Here is a 15,884-nt window from a genome sequence, read left to right on the forward strand (position 1 = left end):
CCATGTTGCTGCAAATGACATTATTTGTTATTTTTCATGGCTGAGTAGTAGTCCATTGTATAAATGTATTTCAGATGTGTTTTTAAGTTCAATAATTTTATTCTAATACTATTTGTAGTTTTCTCTTTTAAGATGCTCCGTCTGGTTTCTACTTACTAGCATCTTTCTCTTTAGTTTTTGGACCTACTTATAACTGCTGCATGAAAGGCTTGTTCTGCTTATTTCAACCTCTGTGTCATCTAGGATTTTTTATTTTTAATTTACCTTGGGCAGCCTCTCCAGCTGTGCACCGTGTTGACTTCCACAGAGGGAGTGAAACCCTTGGTTTGCAAAAGAAGGCTCAGTCTCTGACAGACTTTCGCAAGCGTCCTCCTGTCGTTTGTATCGTAGCTGATCATCTTACTGGATAGGAATTGACCGTGACAGAATTCTCCCTGACGCCGGTCTGGTGGGGTCATCTGACAGCCTGCCAGAGCCCAGATGCCTGAACCAGGGTTGACTCCCTTTGGCTTCACCATAATTAAACTTTCCCACAAGGCGTCCCGTTGCTGAGACAGACGAGGTTACCGCGCCGTGGACAAAGTCCCACCAGCACGTGCAGTCGGCCAGCTGCCCGTTCTCAAATTCAGATTCCCCTGAGGGCATCCTCAAGAGCCTGTCGCACCCACGTCCTCCTCCCTCAATAGGGCACGGCCCCTCTCACCCCATGGAGGTGGGGCGGTTCTCAGGGAGGAGGCCCTCGTGCAGAAGATCTTTGCCCTGAGAGGTCAGTGCAATACTGCCCACCTTTGCAGCCCAGTGTGGGAACACGCCTGAGGTCAGCAGGATGGGTCTGGCCATGTCCTGACAAGGCTTTTTCTCCACATCAGCAGCCACTTTGGTCCTTAGGGGGCCCACATGGTCGACCTCTGCAGACCACCCAAAGCAGTGCCGAAAACCTAGTAAAGATGGTCGTGGTTGTTGCAATCTCTAAAATAACTAAGAAGAATTGCATTGCTAGCTGTCGAAGGCACTTGCTCAGAGGCATTTTTCCCCAGAACCAAGCCCAGGGAGGTGAGGGAGGGTGTAGGGAGGATCTGTATCCAGACATCTGAGATCAAACCCAGCCACGCAGAGCACGAACCCCAGCTCCAAAGCGAAGGAGGGAAGAAACAACCCAGTTCCTGCCTCCGCGGCACCGTGAATCTGCAGCGACCCTGCAAGTCCTCAGCCCAGTTACGAGCCACTCCCCAGATGTCAGACGTGGTCACCGGGCCGTTCCGTGCACTTTGCTTTCTTTGTCACAGCGGAATGTCTGACAGGAGGCAAAAGCATCTAGCCAGAGTCACACTGCAAGTCAGCCGGGTGTGACTTCTCGGAAGCACAGGCCATGGAGAGGGCGCCTGTGCCTTTAAGGAGCGACGCCAGGCCGCTGCTCATCACACCATTGTACTGTGCCCCCATCAGTAGGAAATGGCCTCCTCCTGCACGTCTGATTATGACGGCCATAAACGGTGAATTGCGGGGACTGTGCCCTGGGCTAGAACATCCTCGGCTGGAGGTGCCAGCAGAGCAAAAGTGAAGCAAAGGTGAGCCCCGCCTTCCCTGGAGGGGGGCAGGGCACCCTGAGAAGGAGGGGTGGGAGGGGAGGGGACTCCCCTCCCCTCCCGCCCCTCCCTACACAGAGCCTTGGAAACAAATGCACCCTCGGTGTTCGGGGCCTCAGAGTGTCTCTTTGGGCCCAAGTACCGTGGGTTATTTTCCCTGCTGCAAAGCAGGACACCCCTTTCTGAAGGGATATCCATGTTTTTAAAAAATGCTTTGTGTGCGGGAGGGTAGAGCTCAGTGGCGGAGCGCGTGCTGAGCAGGCACGAGGTCCTGGGCTCAGGGCCGCCAGTGAAAAATAAATAAGTAAATAGACCCAACTACCTACCTAACCCCCCCACACACAAAGGAAAACACACAAACAAACAAAGAGTAATGAAAAATGTAATGCTTTGGAAGGGTGCCAGTCGAGTGTGTATTTGCTGGAGGGCGCTCGGTCTCTCAGTCCCCGGCTTCGGGTGAGGCTGGTACTGTGAAACAGCCCGGGCATCATGTGAACAGCAGAAACCAACAGCAACGTCGTGCAACACTTGCAGATGTGTCAGAGAGGTGGGACCCGTCCGGACTCCTCACACCACAGAGGGGGTCAAAAGCTTGGGGTTCAGATGCCCGTGCAGATGTCCCCATGCCGCCCTCCCTCTGTGCGCAGGTGGGAGGCCCGTGCATTACTGGGGCTGTGAGGGGCCGTTTTCTCCAGGGTGGGGGAAGGTGTGGGTCCCGGCCCACCCAGGGCTGTGGAGGGTAGAAGACTGGCCGTGGCTGCCATTCTGTTCAGCGCTGGGTGGAGAGGCACCGATCAGCTGGCAGGCCCTGCCGAATCAGCGCCTCGTGTTAGACCAGTCTTTAGAGTGGGAATTGTAGGATTGGGCTGTCCTGTCAATCTGTTAAACCAGATTTTTATGTCATTCTGTGCCACGGAGACTCAGGATTTATCTGAAACAAGTAAACAATTCCTGGAAGGGCTGGGAGAAGCGGAGGCGGGTTCCTTGAAGCATCCTCAGCAGCCCAAGGCGGAGCCTGGCATCGGGGAGGGCGGCCCGTGGTGGGGGTGTGGATGCTGCCCTGGCTACTGGTCAGGGCGGCTGTCTAAACACCGCGGGGGAGGGTGCCCGTCCTGCCACCCCACAGGCTGAATCCTGCCTGCAAACCCCTGTAGGCAGCTCTACCGTCATCGCCAGGGGGTGGGTGGCTCCAGACCCCTCAGTTCTGTTCCAGGAGCCGGTCCTGGGGCCACTCTGGTGCAGACCCACAGCGAGATTTGGCAGCGTCCTTAAAACTAGACTCAGAACTATGTGTAAAGCAAGTAAAAACCCAGGACCTACTGGATAGCACAGGGGACTCTATTCAATTTCTTGTGATAACATATAATGAAAACAAATCTGAGAAGAAAATGTAAATACATATGTACATGTGTAACTGAGTCACTTTGCCACCTGCCTGAAACTAATGTTGTAAATCAACTATACTTCACTAATACATTTTAAAAATAAGAAAAAAACTATTTGAGATTTGCAGATACACACTACTATATATAAAATAGGTAAACAACAGGTTTCTTCTGTGCAGCACAGGGGACTGTATTCAATATCTTGTAGTGACCTATAATGAAGAAGGATATGAAAAGGAATATATGTCTGTGTGTGGACGACTGAAACATGATGCTGTGCACCAGACATGGACACAGCATTGCAAACTGACTGTACTTCAATTTAAAAACAATTTTTTAAGGTGGGGAGGGTATAGCTCAGCAGTAGAGTGCATGATTTGCCTGCACAAAGTCCTGGGTTCAATTCCCAGAACCTCCATTAAAATAAATAAACCTAATTACCTCCCCCGCCCCCCAGAAAACAAAACAAAACAAAAAGCTAGACTCAGATTCTGCCAGACTTCAAGACAGTCCTGGAACTAAACTCTTCTCTAATGTGTGAGAGACTCTGCCAGCACCAGCATTTCCCCCCAGACAGGCACCTGGGAGCGCCTGCCCGGGCCGGTCCAGGCGAGAGCAGATGAGAAGCAGCTCAGACCTGAAGAGGCTGCTGATGGGCCTCCTGAGGCCCTGCTGTGACGACCGATCACCCGACCGATCACCCGGGGGCCTAACCTTGCCGCGGTGCCCAGGATGGTCTCACAGTGAAATGGAGCAATGATGTTCACCATACGGCCCCAGGCCCGGGACCACTCCACGATGACACGCCGGCTGCCCTGGTGGAGCAGACCTTTCTCTGGAGACCACGGGCTGGCTCCGCGGCGGCCTCCATCCGCATGGACCAGCTGTGGTCCTCGCTGCCTCCTGTTCTCTCAGCCTTGTCTTCTCTCCCAGTTTTCTAAAAGAAAACCTTCAAGATCCAGAGGGGACCCTGAAGACCACGTCATGTCCAGCCCTTAATTGCCAGCATCCCTGGTTGCTGCTGGTTATTCTTAAAGCTATTTGAAAATTCACAAAGTAAAATTACTTGAATACGCTTTCATCTTTAAAATTCAGTGTATGCCACACGGCATTTAGGAGAAAGCGGTGGGGTTCCCGCATGTATCCGTTTTCTGATCGGGGGCGCTTTGGCCACGAAGGCTGGAAATGACTAACATTTGCGAATGAAAACTGCTTGTCGCCCCCACGCCCAGGGGTTCAGGGGCGTCTGCAGCCGCGGGGGCGCGGGGGTGGGGAAGAGCTCCTCCGGGACGTTGTGGGGAGGGTGCTCCTGCTTCTCAGCCTGGGACTGGTCCCCTCCAGAGCTCAGCCTGTCACCCCTGGGCTGTGTGGACAGCCGGGAGAAGCTCAAAGCAAGAGGGGCGTCAGGTGGACCTGGAGACGGTCCTTCTGAGTGAAGTCAGCCAAAAGGAGAAAGAAGACTGCCATACGATACCGCTTACATGTGGAATCTTAAAAAAAATGAACTCACCTACAAAACAGAAACAGACTCACAGACACAGAGAACAAACTTATGGTTACCAGGGGGTGAAGGGGGTGGGAAGGGATAAATTGGGAATTCGAAAATTGCAGCGCTTGGGGAGCGATGGAAACGTTCACTATCTTGATTGTGGTGGTGGTTTCATGGGTGTGGACATCTATCAAAACCATCAAACTGTGCATCTGAAATATGTGGAGTTTACTGTACGGGAGCCACACCACAATAAAGGGGTTAGAAAAAACAGAAGGGGTATCAGCCTGTGGCTGTTGGCAACTCTTAGTGATGTAGTAACACCACCCGTGGCGACCCTCAGCGATGTAACGCCCCCTGTGGCTGTCCGTGACCCTTAGTGGCGCAATAAAAACTCCTGTGGCACTTGGCGGCCCTTGGTGATGTAACACCGCCAGCACCAGCAGCAGCTCACAGGCGACACTCACCACGGGCCAGGCACCGTCCTGAGCAGTTCACACACAGTAAGCCCCAGTTCATTCTGAGTGCTGAAGTCCCCTGGGAGGAAACAGTGCCCCGCGGCAGGAATTCCAGTGCGCTTGGCTGGGGCGGGGGAGGCGCCCACTTCCTGGTCAAGCCCTGTTTATGGACGTGTGGGTGTGGTTGGCCTTCTACACAGAGGCTTTTTTTCGCTCTTTTCCCCTTGAAAAGAATGCAGATTGTGCAGTATCTAAAGAGGCAGCTGGGGCTAGATTACCTCTGTGACATCAGTGTGAGGACCACGACCTGGCGTTGGGGTTTCCTTGCTACAGCCTCACCTTTGTGCCGGTGCCCTTTCTGCGGATTACGGATACATTGGCCCGGGTGGCACGCAGGTGAGGTGTAGCTAGGACACGGACCGGAGTCCGGATGTCCGAATGTCCGCACTGCGGACGGAGCCGGAGGAGGAAGGTATGGGGTAAAGTGACGAAAAGCGTCCTTACTGCTTGGGCTGAACGTTAAATTTAGCCATTAAAATCCTGTAATGCTCAAAGGAACCCACCTCAAAAGTCCAAAGGAAAATTCCTCTTTTTCTTTCCATTTTGTACATTAAGTTTTTTTATTTAAATTTTTTCTTTTAAACAAGTTATAGAGTCACACACAGTTGTAAGAAAAAATGCAGAGACACCGTCTGCCCATTTCCCCCAGTGGTGATGTCTTTCAGACTCTAGTGAGATCTCACCACCGGGCTGCTGACACTGATGCAGCCCAGATCCAGAACATTCCAACCCCACGAGGATCCCTGTCGCCATCCTTTTATAGCCTCGGCCAAGCCCTTTCTATTCCCCACCCCTCCTCAACCCTTGGCAATCATGAATCTGTTCTCTGTCTCTATAATTCTGTCACTTCAAGAATGTTCTATCATCACGTTCATCCGGTAGGTGAGTTTGGGGGTTGACTTTCTTGACTCAGCGTAGTTCTCTGGACATGCATCCGGGTTGTTGCGTGTATCACAGGTTCAGTCCTTTTTATTACTGGGTAATATTCCACGGTGTGGCTGGACAGTTTGTTTATCCAGTCACCTACCGAAGGGCATCCGGGTTGTTTCCGGTTGGGGGTTATTAAAAATAAAACCTCTCTGAACATTGTGTCCAGGCTTTTGTGTGACTATAACTTGTCATTTCTCGGCCCCAGGGTGCAATTGCTAAGTTGTACGGTAGTTGCACATTTGGTTTTTTTAAAGAAACTGCCACAAGGACCAACTGTATAGCATAGAGAACTATGTTCAGTTTCTCCTAATGAACTGTAATGGAAAAGAAACTGAAACATATATTCATGTAAGACTGAATTGTCTTGCTGCATACCTGAAACTAACAGTGTAAATTGACTATGCTTCAATACAAAGAAAGAATTATTTTAATTCATATATATATATATAATTCATATATATATATATATATATATGAATTAAAATAATTCTTATAGTTGATAACATGGGTTTGAACTGTGCAGGTCCACTTATGCTCACGTTTTTTTTCAATAATATAAGCTGTAGTACTACGAAAAAGAAAAAAAAAAGAAAAAGGAACTGCCAAAACGTTTTCCAGAGCAGCTGGAAAACCATTTTCTATTCCCACCAGCGATGTGTGGGTTTACTGTGCTTTGCGTTTCCTAGGTTCTTAGATTATCGAGTTGAGATTTTTCCTCTGCTACTGCAAGCATTGCAGTGCTATAAATATTCCTCTCGGCACTGCTTTGGCTGTGTCCCACAGCTAAATTTTGATGTGTTGCGTTTTTCATTTTCATTCAGTTCTGTGTCTATTTCTGTTTCCCTTGAGATTTCCTTAGCAGTGTGTTGTTTAGCTTCAGAGCATTTGCAGTGTTCCTGCTGTCTTTCTGTTACTGGTTTCTACTTCGATTCTCTTAAAGGTCAGAGACCACACTCCATATGTTGCAATTCTTTTAAATTTGTTGAGGGTTTTTTTTTGTGGACTAGCATGCGGTCTGCCTTGGTGTATGCTTTGTGGGCACCTGAAAAGAATGTGTGTCCTACTGTTGAGTGATCTATAAATGTTAATTGTTGACAGACTTAGAAATTTATCTCAAGACTTTGAGGTAGATCGCTCACTCATGAAGCTTATGTGATCCATTACTTTTGCCAAAGATTCCAGAATAAGAGGTCAGGAACCCTGCTGTGCTCACCAGGGAGGCCTCTGAAGCCTTCTCACTGGGTGTTCCCGTCAGTGGGGTTGCCGTTCCCTTCCCTGCTGGGTACAGGCGTCTCTGAAGGACAGGGCTCGGCTCGGCTCAGCAGTGCGCTTCCTGGCTGGCGTGTTCACTCTCACAGCTCCAAGAGATACAACAAGACTTCAGTTTTCTTCTCATCATCTGAGTTGTAGAGCCGAAGCCAGAGGGAATCTTGGGTCATCTGGTCCACCCTTTCATCTGGCAAGTGAAGGGGTGGGGTCTGAGAGGCTGACTTTCAAAACATGTTTATGAATTAACATTATGTTTATCATAGAAATGTGTTAGATATAGAGAAACAAAAATAAAGGGAAAAGTTTACACATAATCTTACAACCAAAAAGTAACTACTACTGTCATTTCGGAGTGTACTCTCCCAGTGTTTTCAAAAGTCAGGTCACATGGTGTTACAGGCTTTTTGTTACGTCAACAATAGACGTGAGCATTTTCCAAGGTATTGTGTCTAATAGCAGAATATGTTCCCACGGTGTAGAAACACCGTGACTTATTTGATGTCCACTTGATGGACGTATAGGCTGCTAGGGTTCTCACTGTGCTAAGTAACAGTGTGATGAACATCTTCTGTGAACACACATGGTTGTTTCCTAGAAATGGAGGCACTAGGGCACAGCACATGAACGTTCTGAGCTTTTGAGACTCATTGCCAAATTGGATGATTGAGATTATTTGTTTAGGCAGGCTTGGTTTGGTTTTGATTTGGGTTGGTTTTAGTGGAGGGTTAGGCCTCACTCAGGTCAACATGGAGTCAGGAGGAAGCCTGATTTAGGTCCTCAGTGTTTAGGGTGTGAGCCGAGGGCCCCGGAGCCAAGAAAAGAGCTCCCCCTCCCCAAGGGCACAGAGTTGCTGGAACAGGGCCGCGCAGCCCACACCTTCCTACAAGGCATCCTGTGTTGGGCCCAGTCAGGAAACAGGAAAACGGGCAGGTTGTATTCAGCCTGGGACCTGATCCTTGTAAAACCAGCCACGCAGCCCGGTTTCATGTGACAGGCAACCAAGGGGCAGCCTCGCTCCCCCCGGCCCGCTTCCTCCCTGGGACCTGCCTCGAGAACAGTGTTTTGCACTTAAAATATGCCTTGAACTCGCTTTGTCATAGTAATTGCCCTCATGAAATGGACCAGGGCCCTACCTGAAAACTAGTCCCGGATTTAGGGACCGTGTCCTGAGCACCTTTTACTGCTTGTGCCGACAGCAGGGGGACCACAGCCCCGGCCACTCTGCCGAGCAGCAGCCCAGGAGCGAAAGCACGTCTGCAGGTGGCAGGAGACCGCAGGCCCAGGTGAGGCCCTGGTGCCGGCAGGTGGCAGGGCGTCCCTCCAGGTGCCCGGCGTCAGCACCGCCGCCCACAGCAAGCAGATGCGGCCCCTGACGGTCCGAGGAGTGTTTTTCCCATCGGTCTTCTTTTTGTCATCTGCAGAGAAAGAAGAACTGATCCAGAGCGTGCTGACCCAGGTGGCCGAGCAGTTCTCGAGGTGCAGAATCTTCTCGACACGCGGTCCCCAGAGCGCGGTGCTTCCTCTCTCTGCGGTGGTGCTGGGCCCCTCGCTCTGAGGCTGTCCTGGCCGCCAGGCTCCAACACGGCACTTGAGAAGCCCCCTTACCAGTGACATCGCTCTGTGACTCCGGAACTAAGCAGCTCGGATGGGGGCCAGGAAGCGTCCGCCTTGCACCACAGGCCGCGTCGCGGGGGCACTTTCAGAACGAGCGCCCCTGTTGCTGAGCGTTCTCTCAGCTGGCTTTTCCGGGGCCAGGACTTGAACCTACAAGAGCGGACAGCTTTAAAGGAGGGCTTCCCCTGAGCTCCCACGTGGCTGGAGGGGCTTCCTCTCGTTCCGAGTCAGCCTGCCGGTTCTGGAGGAAATGCTTTCCGTTTCCTAGCTACTTCACTGGCATTTTAACCGGCCTGGGGTAGTTAAAATGGGGAAAGGGCAGAGGGTATTTTCTTAAAGCCCAGGAGTTGTTGAACTGTATGACTCGGAGGCCTGGAGAGGGCACACCAGGTCCCCTGAAGGCGGTCTGTGCCCAGCAGGGTGGGATGGGGGCTGGGTTGTGCCAGCTGTGAGCAGAGGACCCGGGCCCCTCCCCCCCAGAGAGCGTCTGCTCACTCTCAGGTGTGGGGACGTAAAGACACCTGCTCCGGGTCCCCGTCTTGGAGGAGGCACCCTCGAGATAACTGGAGGGTGTGTCCTGTTCCTCCGCACCCCCGACCCCGTGAGTTCCACAGACGCAGCGCCCCTCACTGGCCTCCTGTAGACCTCACCCTTGGCAGGGAGCCAGCAGGCGTTGGCTGAACCCATTTAACTTTGAGGATTGTGTCAGTTATATTGATGTTTTGTTTCTTTCCTCCCCAGGGCATTTAAAATCAACGAACTGAAAGCTGAAGTTGCAAACCACCTGGCCGTGCTAGAGAAACGGGTCGAACGTGAGTGGGGTTTTTGCTTCCTTTTCCCTGATGTGTCTTTTAACCTCTGTTTCAGTTAACCACGGGGCCCAGTGGGGTGTGGTGAAGGCCAGGGAGCGGAGGCCGAAGGTGAGGGCCTCTTCTTTGTGAGCTGCTCGGAATTTACCTTTGAAGATAACAGGGGCCAGAACAGTGACTAATCTTAAAAGTAACTCAGTAACACAGGGCGCTTGTAAGTGTGGGGATAACTTGCAACACAGTACGTGTCACAGTAGGACGGCGCCTGGCACCCCGTCCCCTCCATGCAGAAGAGCCCAGAGCAAAACCGCGAGGCCCCCAGACCCAGCCCCCTCCAGGGAGGACCTTCTGCGGAACATCCAGTGTGTGTCTCTTTTTATATAAGTGAGCCGCCGACCCATCCTCTCTGGTTCCATGAGGTTTTATGTTGTTTCTTGGTAATTTTTGGAAAATGCCTACGAGATCATCACCAAGTCTTGATTCAGCGATCAAGGAGCTAAAACTCTGGGAGGAAAACAGCTTCCAGTCACTCACCCTTTGTGTCCCCATCCATAAGATAAGGAACAATGCTTGAATTCCAGGTGGCGCGTAGTTCCTGGTTACACACACAGCGGGAAGGCTCTGTCAATGTCAAGGCCAAGGTTGCCGGTTCATGGGCACCACATTCACTGACTTCGGGATGAGTACACAGAATCCAAACCCGAGAGCAGTGAGGGTCGTGGCGTCACCAGACTCTGCCTGGCTGATTCGTATCATAGGACTCACTGAAGGTCACTTTTCACATCTTATATGAATTGCTCTGATTTTTCTAAGATAAAAAATTCAGGATCCTCTTAAGAAACAAAAGCTCACCTAAATAACTTGAATCATGATTTACATGGTCATACTTTTCCAAGTGCGATGACGTTTTTAAAATCCGTGTGGTTGTTGGAGCTTCAGAACCGTTTTATTTTCCCCGTTGGTGACAAAGAAGCCACCAAGAGAGGAAGTGATCCGCTCAGGTTCACTCAGCAAATTGCAAAAGTGAATAAAACTGGGGCCAGCACCCAGCCCCGGCCGGGCCACTCTTGCTGTCGGCTGAAGAGGCTGGGCCGCTGTGAGGAGAAGGAGGATGCAGGTTAGAAAGACGCGGTGGCAGCCTGCCGCAGTGGCAGCCACAGGCCCTGGTTGTGCCTGCACCAAGCAGAAAGGGGGTCTTTCCCCAGGGGACCTAGGGGAGCCCCCCTGGGTGCTGGGCAGGTGCAGAGACAGGGCTCAGCAGGTCTGCAGCAGGACCAGTGCCCCAAAGCCCTCGTAGAGCTGATGCCATGAGAACACCCATCTCTTATAACTGAGCCCCAAACGTGCAGTACCTCCCCTCGCGCCACAGGACCTGTGCTTGGGCCCCCAGGCCCTGTGGCCACTGCTGCCAACATGAGGCTGCTTCTCTGTACACCAGCTACAGGGCCAGAGTCTGGGCAGAGCTGGACCACAGGCCCACGCCGTCGCTGCAAGGGAGGCCAGAGAAAGTGAATGCGTCCGTTTCCAGTGGCTGTCATGACAAAGGACCGCAAACCAGGGGCTTAAAACAACACACATGTATTCTTCCGTGGCTCCGGAGGCCAGACGTCCGGGATCAAATTGTGGGCAGGGTCAGGTCCTTCTGGGGGAGAGTCTAGCTCCGGGTGCTGCCCACAGGCCTCGGCTGCATCGCTCCAGACAGCCGCCATCTCCCACGGCCCCTCCCCTCCCCTCTGCCTCTCAAGCCTCCTTCCACCTTCTCCTCTCAGGGCACCTGCCTTTGGACTTAGGGCCCACCCTAACCCAGGGTGGTCGCACCTCGAGATCATTTTTTCTGCACAAGGTCACACTCGTGAGTTCTGGGGTTGGGGAGGTGAGCCTGTCTCCTCGGGGGCACAGTTCACTGCCGTGAGCATCTGATATTTCCGTCTTGTGCAGGGGGCAGGCTCAGCTCCCCGCCAAGCCCCATCGGGGAGAGAACTCTCCGGACGTGGGAAGGGTTTCCAATACAGAACACAAAAAATGCTCACTGCCGAGTCACCACCTACATTTACGGAGGGGGACAGTCGCACAGTCACCGCCTGGGGGGCAGATGGAGGGGCCAGGGGACAGCAGGTGCACCCCCCGCCAGCTCCACCGGCTCCTTCCCGCCCTCCCCACTCGGAAGCCACCTTAAGTGCCGCCATTACTTGTAAACAGGCAAGCTGAAGAGGCCATTAATTAATTTTCAAAGCTCCCGTGGAGAGCCGTGTTGACCTGAACGTGCGAGGCTTCCAGTATCTGGCCACGGAGACAGCAATCAGGCTGTGAGGTGTTTTTGTTTTGCCTTCAAGCAGCTTGTGAACTGAGGACCGTTAAAGGACAGAGCCCAGGTGACCTTCTCCCCTGGCCTATACCTCCCCCCCGCCCCCCCCGCCCCAAGTCTTCCAGAACCAGGTGGCTCCTGGGAGGGAAAGCGTTTCCCCCAGGGCTTTTGTGTAATGAGCGTAAGTCACCTGGAGGAAGGCATCACCCCTTTATACCCCGGGCTCAGGCTCACTGCCCGGATCAAAACCACTCGTGATTTTACTAGTTGGGTTAATTTCTAGCACCGGAGACCTAGGCACTGAAGGAGTGGGTCAAGGGAGCTCGCATTTCTAAGGAGTAGGAGGGAGGAGGGGACTGTCTTTGGAGGGCGACTTGGCAGCAGTCCGGGATGGGGGAGTGGCCTGCGGGCAGTGGGTTCCTCCCACGGCCCTACTTGGGGACCTCTCCCCACGTCAGCGCCCGGCATCCACACCTTCTTCTGGCTGCCCACCAGACACAGGAGCTTGGCCGTGGGGGCTCACCCTCCAGGAGGTGGCTGTGATTCGGGGGGCTCTCATGCTCTGTGAACCCCACCTGGCTTCGGGTGCACCCTCTCCTGGTGCTCGGGGCTGACTCCTTCCCGGCCCCCAGCAGCCTCTCCTTTAGGGTGGAGGTGGCCATGGTCCCCTCACCTGTGCTGAGCTCCCGGGGGTATGAATCCCAAGGGGCCACCCAGGGACAGCCGTCACTGCCTTCGATGAAGATGCAGGTCACAGGCACAGGCAGGTGACTTGGAGGTGGAGAGGGGAGGCCTTTGTAGGATGGGGTCCTGCATCAGACCTCTCGGGGCACTTGGGAACTGGCCATCCCAGCTACTCAGAAGGTCAGTCCTGACCCTGCACAGCCGTCAGGAGCAAGCCGGCCAGATGTGGGGACACACACACACACACACACACCTACCTGCACACACACGTAAACACACAGAGACAGGCACGTACCTCCACGCGCACGCACATGTGAGCACACACACGCTCACACATGCTTTGTCTGGCCCGTGTGAGCTGCTGTGTTAGGAGCTGTCTCTGCTTCTGTTGCTCAAGGAGGCACCACTAGAGCTGCCGTCTGTAAACCACAGGGCGCTGGTCGGCTTGTATTAAGTGGAATTTCCTGCCTTTTTTTTTTTTTTACCTTCTCAAGCATGTGATTCTTTGGAATCCAACATAAATTCCGCCATTCCTCTTAATTCACCTTCAAAGCTCTTCTTCCTTTTACCAGACAGTGCTTTCCTTCTGCGAGGAGCCTGGGCCTCGTGGAGGTCAGAGGCCGTTGCATAAACACAAGACACGCAGGGCCTCCCTCGCTTCCTGGCTGGAGGGGGACCGTCCAGGGCCCCCCTTCCTTCCTTGTTTGTGGGACACGGGCCGCCGTGCCAGGGACTCTGCCTCCAGCCTTTGTCCTGTGCCCTGGCCTGGCCCACAACCCACATGCTGGAGAGCTGGCCCCGGGGGCAACGTTCACCGCGGGTCCTGCAAACAACCCAGAAAACGCGAGGCTGAGAACGGACCTTGCTTTTCCCCTTGTCATCCGGGAAGCGTGCTTCGTGCAGGTTCCTTACTGAGGTCCTCGGAGGAAGCACTGAAACGCGGCCCCCTTCACGTGTCTGGAAACAGCTCTGGAAGCTCTGCAGCCCAGCCAGGCCCCACCTGCCCTTGGCGGCCTCTTGGGAGAGCCGGGCGGGGCGGATGGAGAAGAGGGTGGATGGAGCTGCCTCCATGACCGTGGCCGTGACCATGCTGTGCTGTTGTCTGGGGCCCTGTGCCCAAAGCCGGCGTCCTTTTTAGGAAATCACCTAAAGGTTCTCGGCATCAGGGCAGCCGTGGCCTGTGGAGGCCCACAGAGCCCCTTCTAATGTCCCAGAGAGGACAGCGGCGTCCAGGTGACGCCACCTTTGCCAGTCAGCCTGCCCGGGGCCCGCGCCTGGATGGGGAGAATAAAGCGGGGCCTCCAGTGCTGGGCGGGGCTGGGGTGCCTCTGCTTTAGTTCGGGGATCTGCTCTGCGCCCAGTTAAAGCTTGAGGGGAATGCGTGGGCCGTGGCAGAGGAACCTGACAGCGTCTCAGCCGTCGTCGCCCTGTCGGGGCAGGACCCGCGGGGAGGCCCAGTGCCGACGGCCTTCTCCCTCCGCCAGGGTGGGAGGGCCCGCGGGGCAGCTGGGGAATCTTCCCACAGGCAGCCCGGCTCCAGCAAGGCCGGGGAGCCCGCGGCCCGGGGCTGCTGGTGCCTGACTCCACCGTGGCTCTGGCCGTCTCCCGGCCTCCCCCTGCGGTCTGTCTCTTTAATTCCCACCACGCATTGCTTTTCTCTCCCATCGATTAATGCATTTCTGCCACCTCATTACTCACTATCAATCTCCTTGGCAACCAGGCTCTTCGTGAACCTAATTGCCAGAAATTCTGAATCTCTGAGGTTCAGATTAGCGATACGGTACTATGTTGCCCAGAAGGTTTCATCTTCACATCACCCGCAATCAGTGGCCAAGGAGTCTGAAATACATTGATTAATCAAACATGAGGCCTCCACCAAAAGCCATGATCTGGAGGCAGCTGCTGAGAGAAAGAGCATCCTTGACTTACTGATGACGGAAAAGAGCAAACAGGGAAACAGCAGCATGATTCCAGTTTTGTCTTTTTAAAAATTAAGAGCAGATCGACAGATAGATACTTAGAAAGCACGAGGGTGGGGAAAAATGCCTGGAATCAATATATATAATATTAAATGAGTTGTTTTCTGGGCCAGTAGGGTCACGGATACCTTTTTAAGTATCCTTTGAGATGCTCTGCATTAACTCCATTTTCTGCAAGGATCACAGGTTATTTTGTGTTCAGCAAAATGGTGTTTGAAATGCAATAAATGTAACCGTGGACCTTGACTGGCAGGACGCAGCTACCCTGCTCGGACTCTGCACTGCGTGCACAGTCTCTTCCCCAGATATGTTCGCTTCTGGGTCCAAGTCTACGCCACATGCCAGGTCTCTGCCCCGGATGTGTTCAACTCGATGAAACTGTCTGTGCTTCACGTGTTCACAGCCCCTTCCCCAGCCCCTTCCTACCACTGATGTTGAGTGTACCATTTGCTGACATCAGCGCCCCCAAGGCAGCCCTGCAGACACAGCCCCACCGGGGGCCCCCTCCTCTGCGGAGTAGCTTCCCGCAGTGAGACCGAGGCCAAGGAGCACCCTGGGAGGCTGTGTGCTGGTCTCAGTGCAAACCGTCAAGGGTCACGGTGATGTGTCTTTCCTTAGAAGAGGCCCGTGGGTTCATCCACCTCCTCACAGGGTCTGAGACGCCGAAACGTGCTGAGAGCACCGGCTCCAGAAGGAGGGCGTGGGCTCTTGGTGGGAGCCCGCAGTACAGCGGGCTAGCTGCCTGTGCTTCCCCGCCTCGCTGGTCCCAGGTCCTGGTGCAGAAGGGCCTCTCCCACAGCATCCCACGCACACAGACGCAGACCACCGGGACCAGATCTGAACGCCAAATCCTCCAGATTCCTGCCATTTGGGCAGAAAGAAGCAGTGGTTTCCTGTAGCCTTGCCCCTGCTTGGCCCCTGACGCTGTAAACTTCAGAAAACCCACGCAGGGAGGTTACGGTCCCTGCCAGGCTGCCCGGAGCCTGGCACCAGAAGCGTCTCCCCCGATGTGAGCTCCAGTCTTGAGAGTCCCTCCGGGTGGGCGGGGATTGGTGGGAACCAGTGGAAGTCATTGAGTTGCTTTGCTTTTAGAAACCATCCGCAGGTTATTTTTAGCCATATTCAGAGCCACGCTTGATGAAAAGGGGGAGTGAGTGGCATTGTGGGTAGTATCTTTTTGCATGAAAATTGAGGGGTGATTACAAAGTAACGAAACTAATCTTTTTTATTTCTTATGAACTGACTCTGATTTAAGAGCCTTTCCAAAGCTTGCAGGATTGCTAGGCTAAATGTGCACCTGCGAGGGTGAACATCTT

At 53.5% G+C, this 15,884-nt stretch overlaps 1 protein-coding gene across 6 annotated transcripts in view; it reads left to right on the forward strand.

The window, feature by feature from the left end:
• PDE9A (phosphodiesterase 9A) overlaps positions 1–15,884 on the forward strand; it is a 91,634-nt gene that overhangs the window by 52,156 nt on the left and 23,594 nt on the right. For 4 of the 6 annotated variants that reach the window (XM_072969718.1, XM_072969709.1, XM_072969705.1 and 1 more), the window contains exons 5-7: positions 8,374–8,460; positions 8,599–8,653; positions 9,533–9,603. In XM_072969718.1, the coding sequence (XP_072825819.1) occupies positions 8,374–8,460; positions 8,599–8,653; positions 9,533–9,603 (213 nt within the window). Of the gene's footprint in view, positions 1–5,295; positions 5,315–8,373; positions 8,461–8,598; positions 8,654–9,532; positions 9,604–15,884 lie in introns of those variants that run through there. The other 2 variants (XM_072969737.1, XM_072969729.1) reach the window with 2 other exon arrangements.

This window comes from Vicugna pacos, chromosome 1, assembly GCF_048564905.1.
Source record: "Vicugna pacos chromosome 1, VicPac4, whole genome shotgun sequence".
Classification (NCBI taxonomy): domain Eukaryota; kingdom Metazoa; phylum Chordata; class Mammalia; order Artiodactyla; family Camelidae; genus Vicugna; species Vicugna pacos.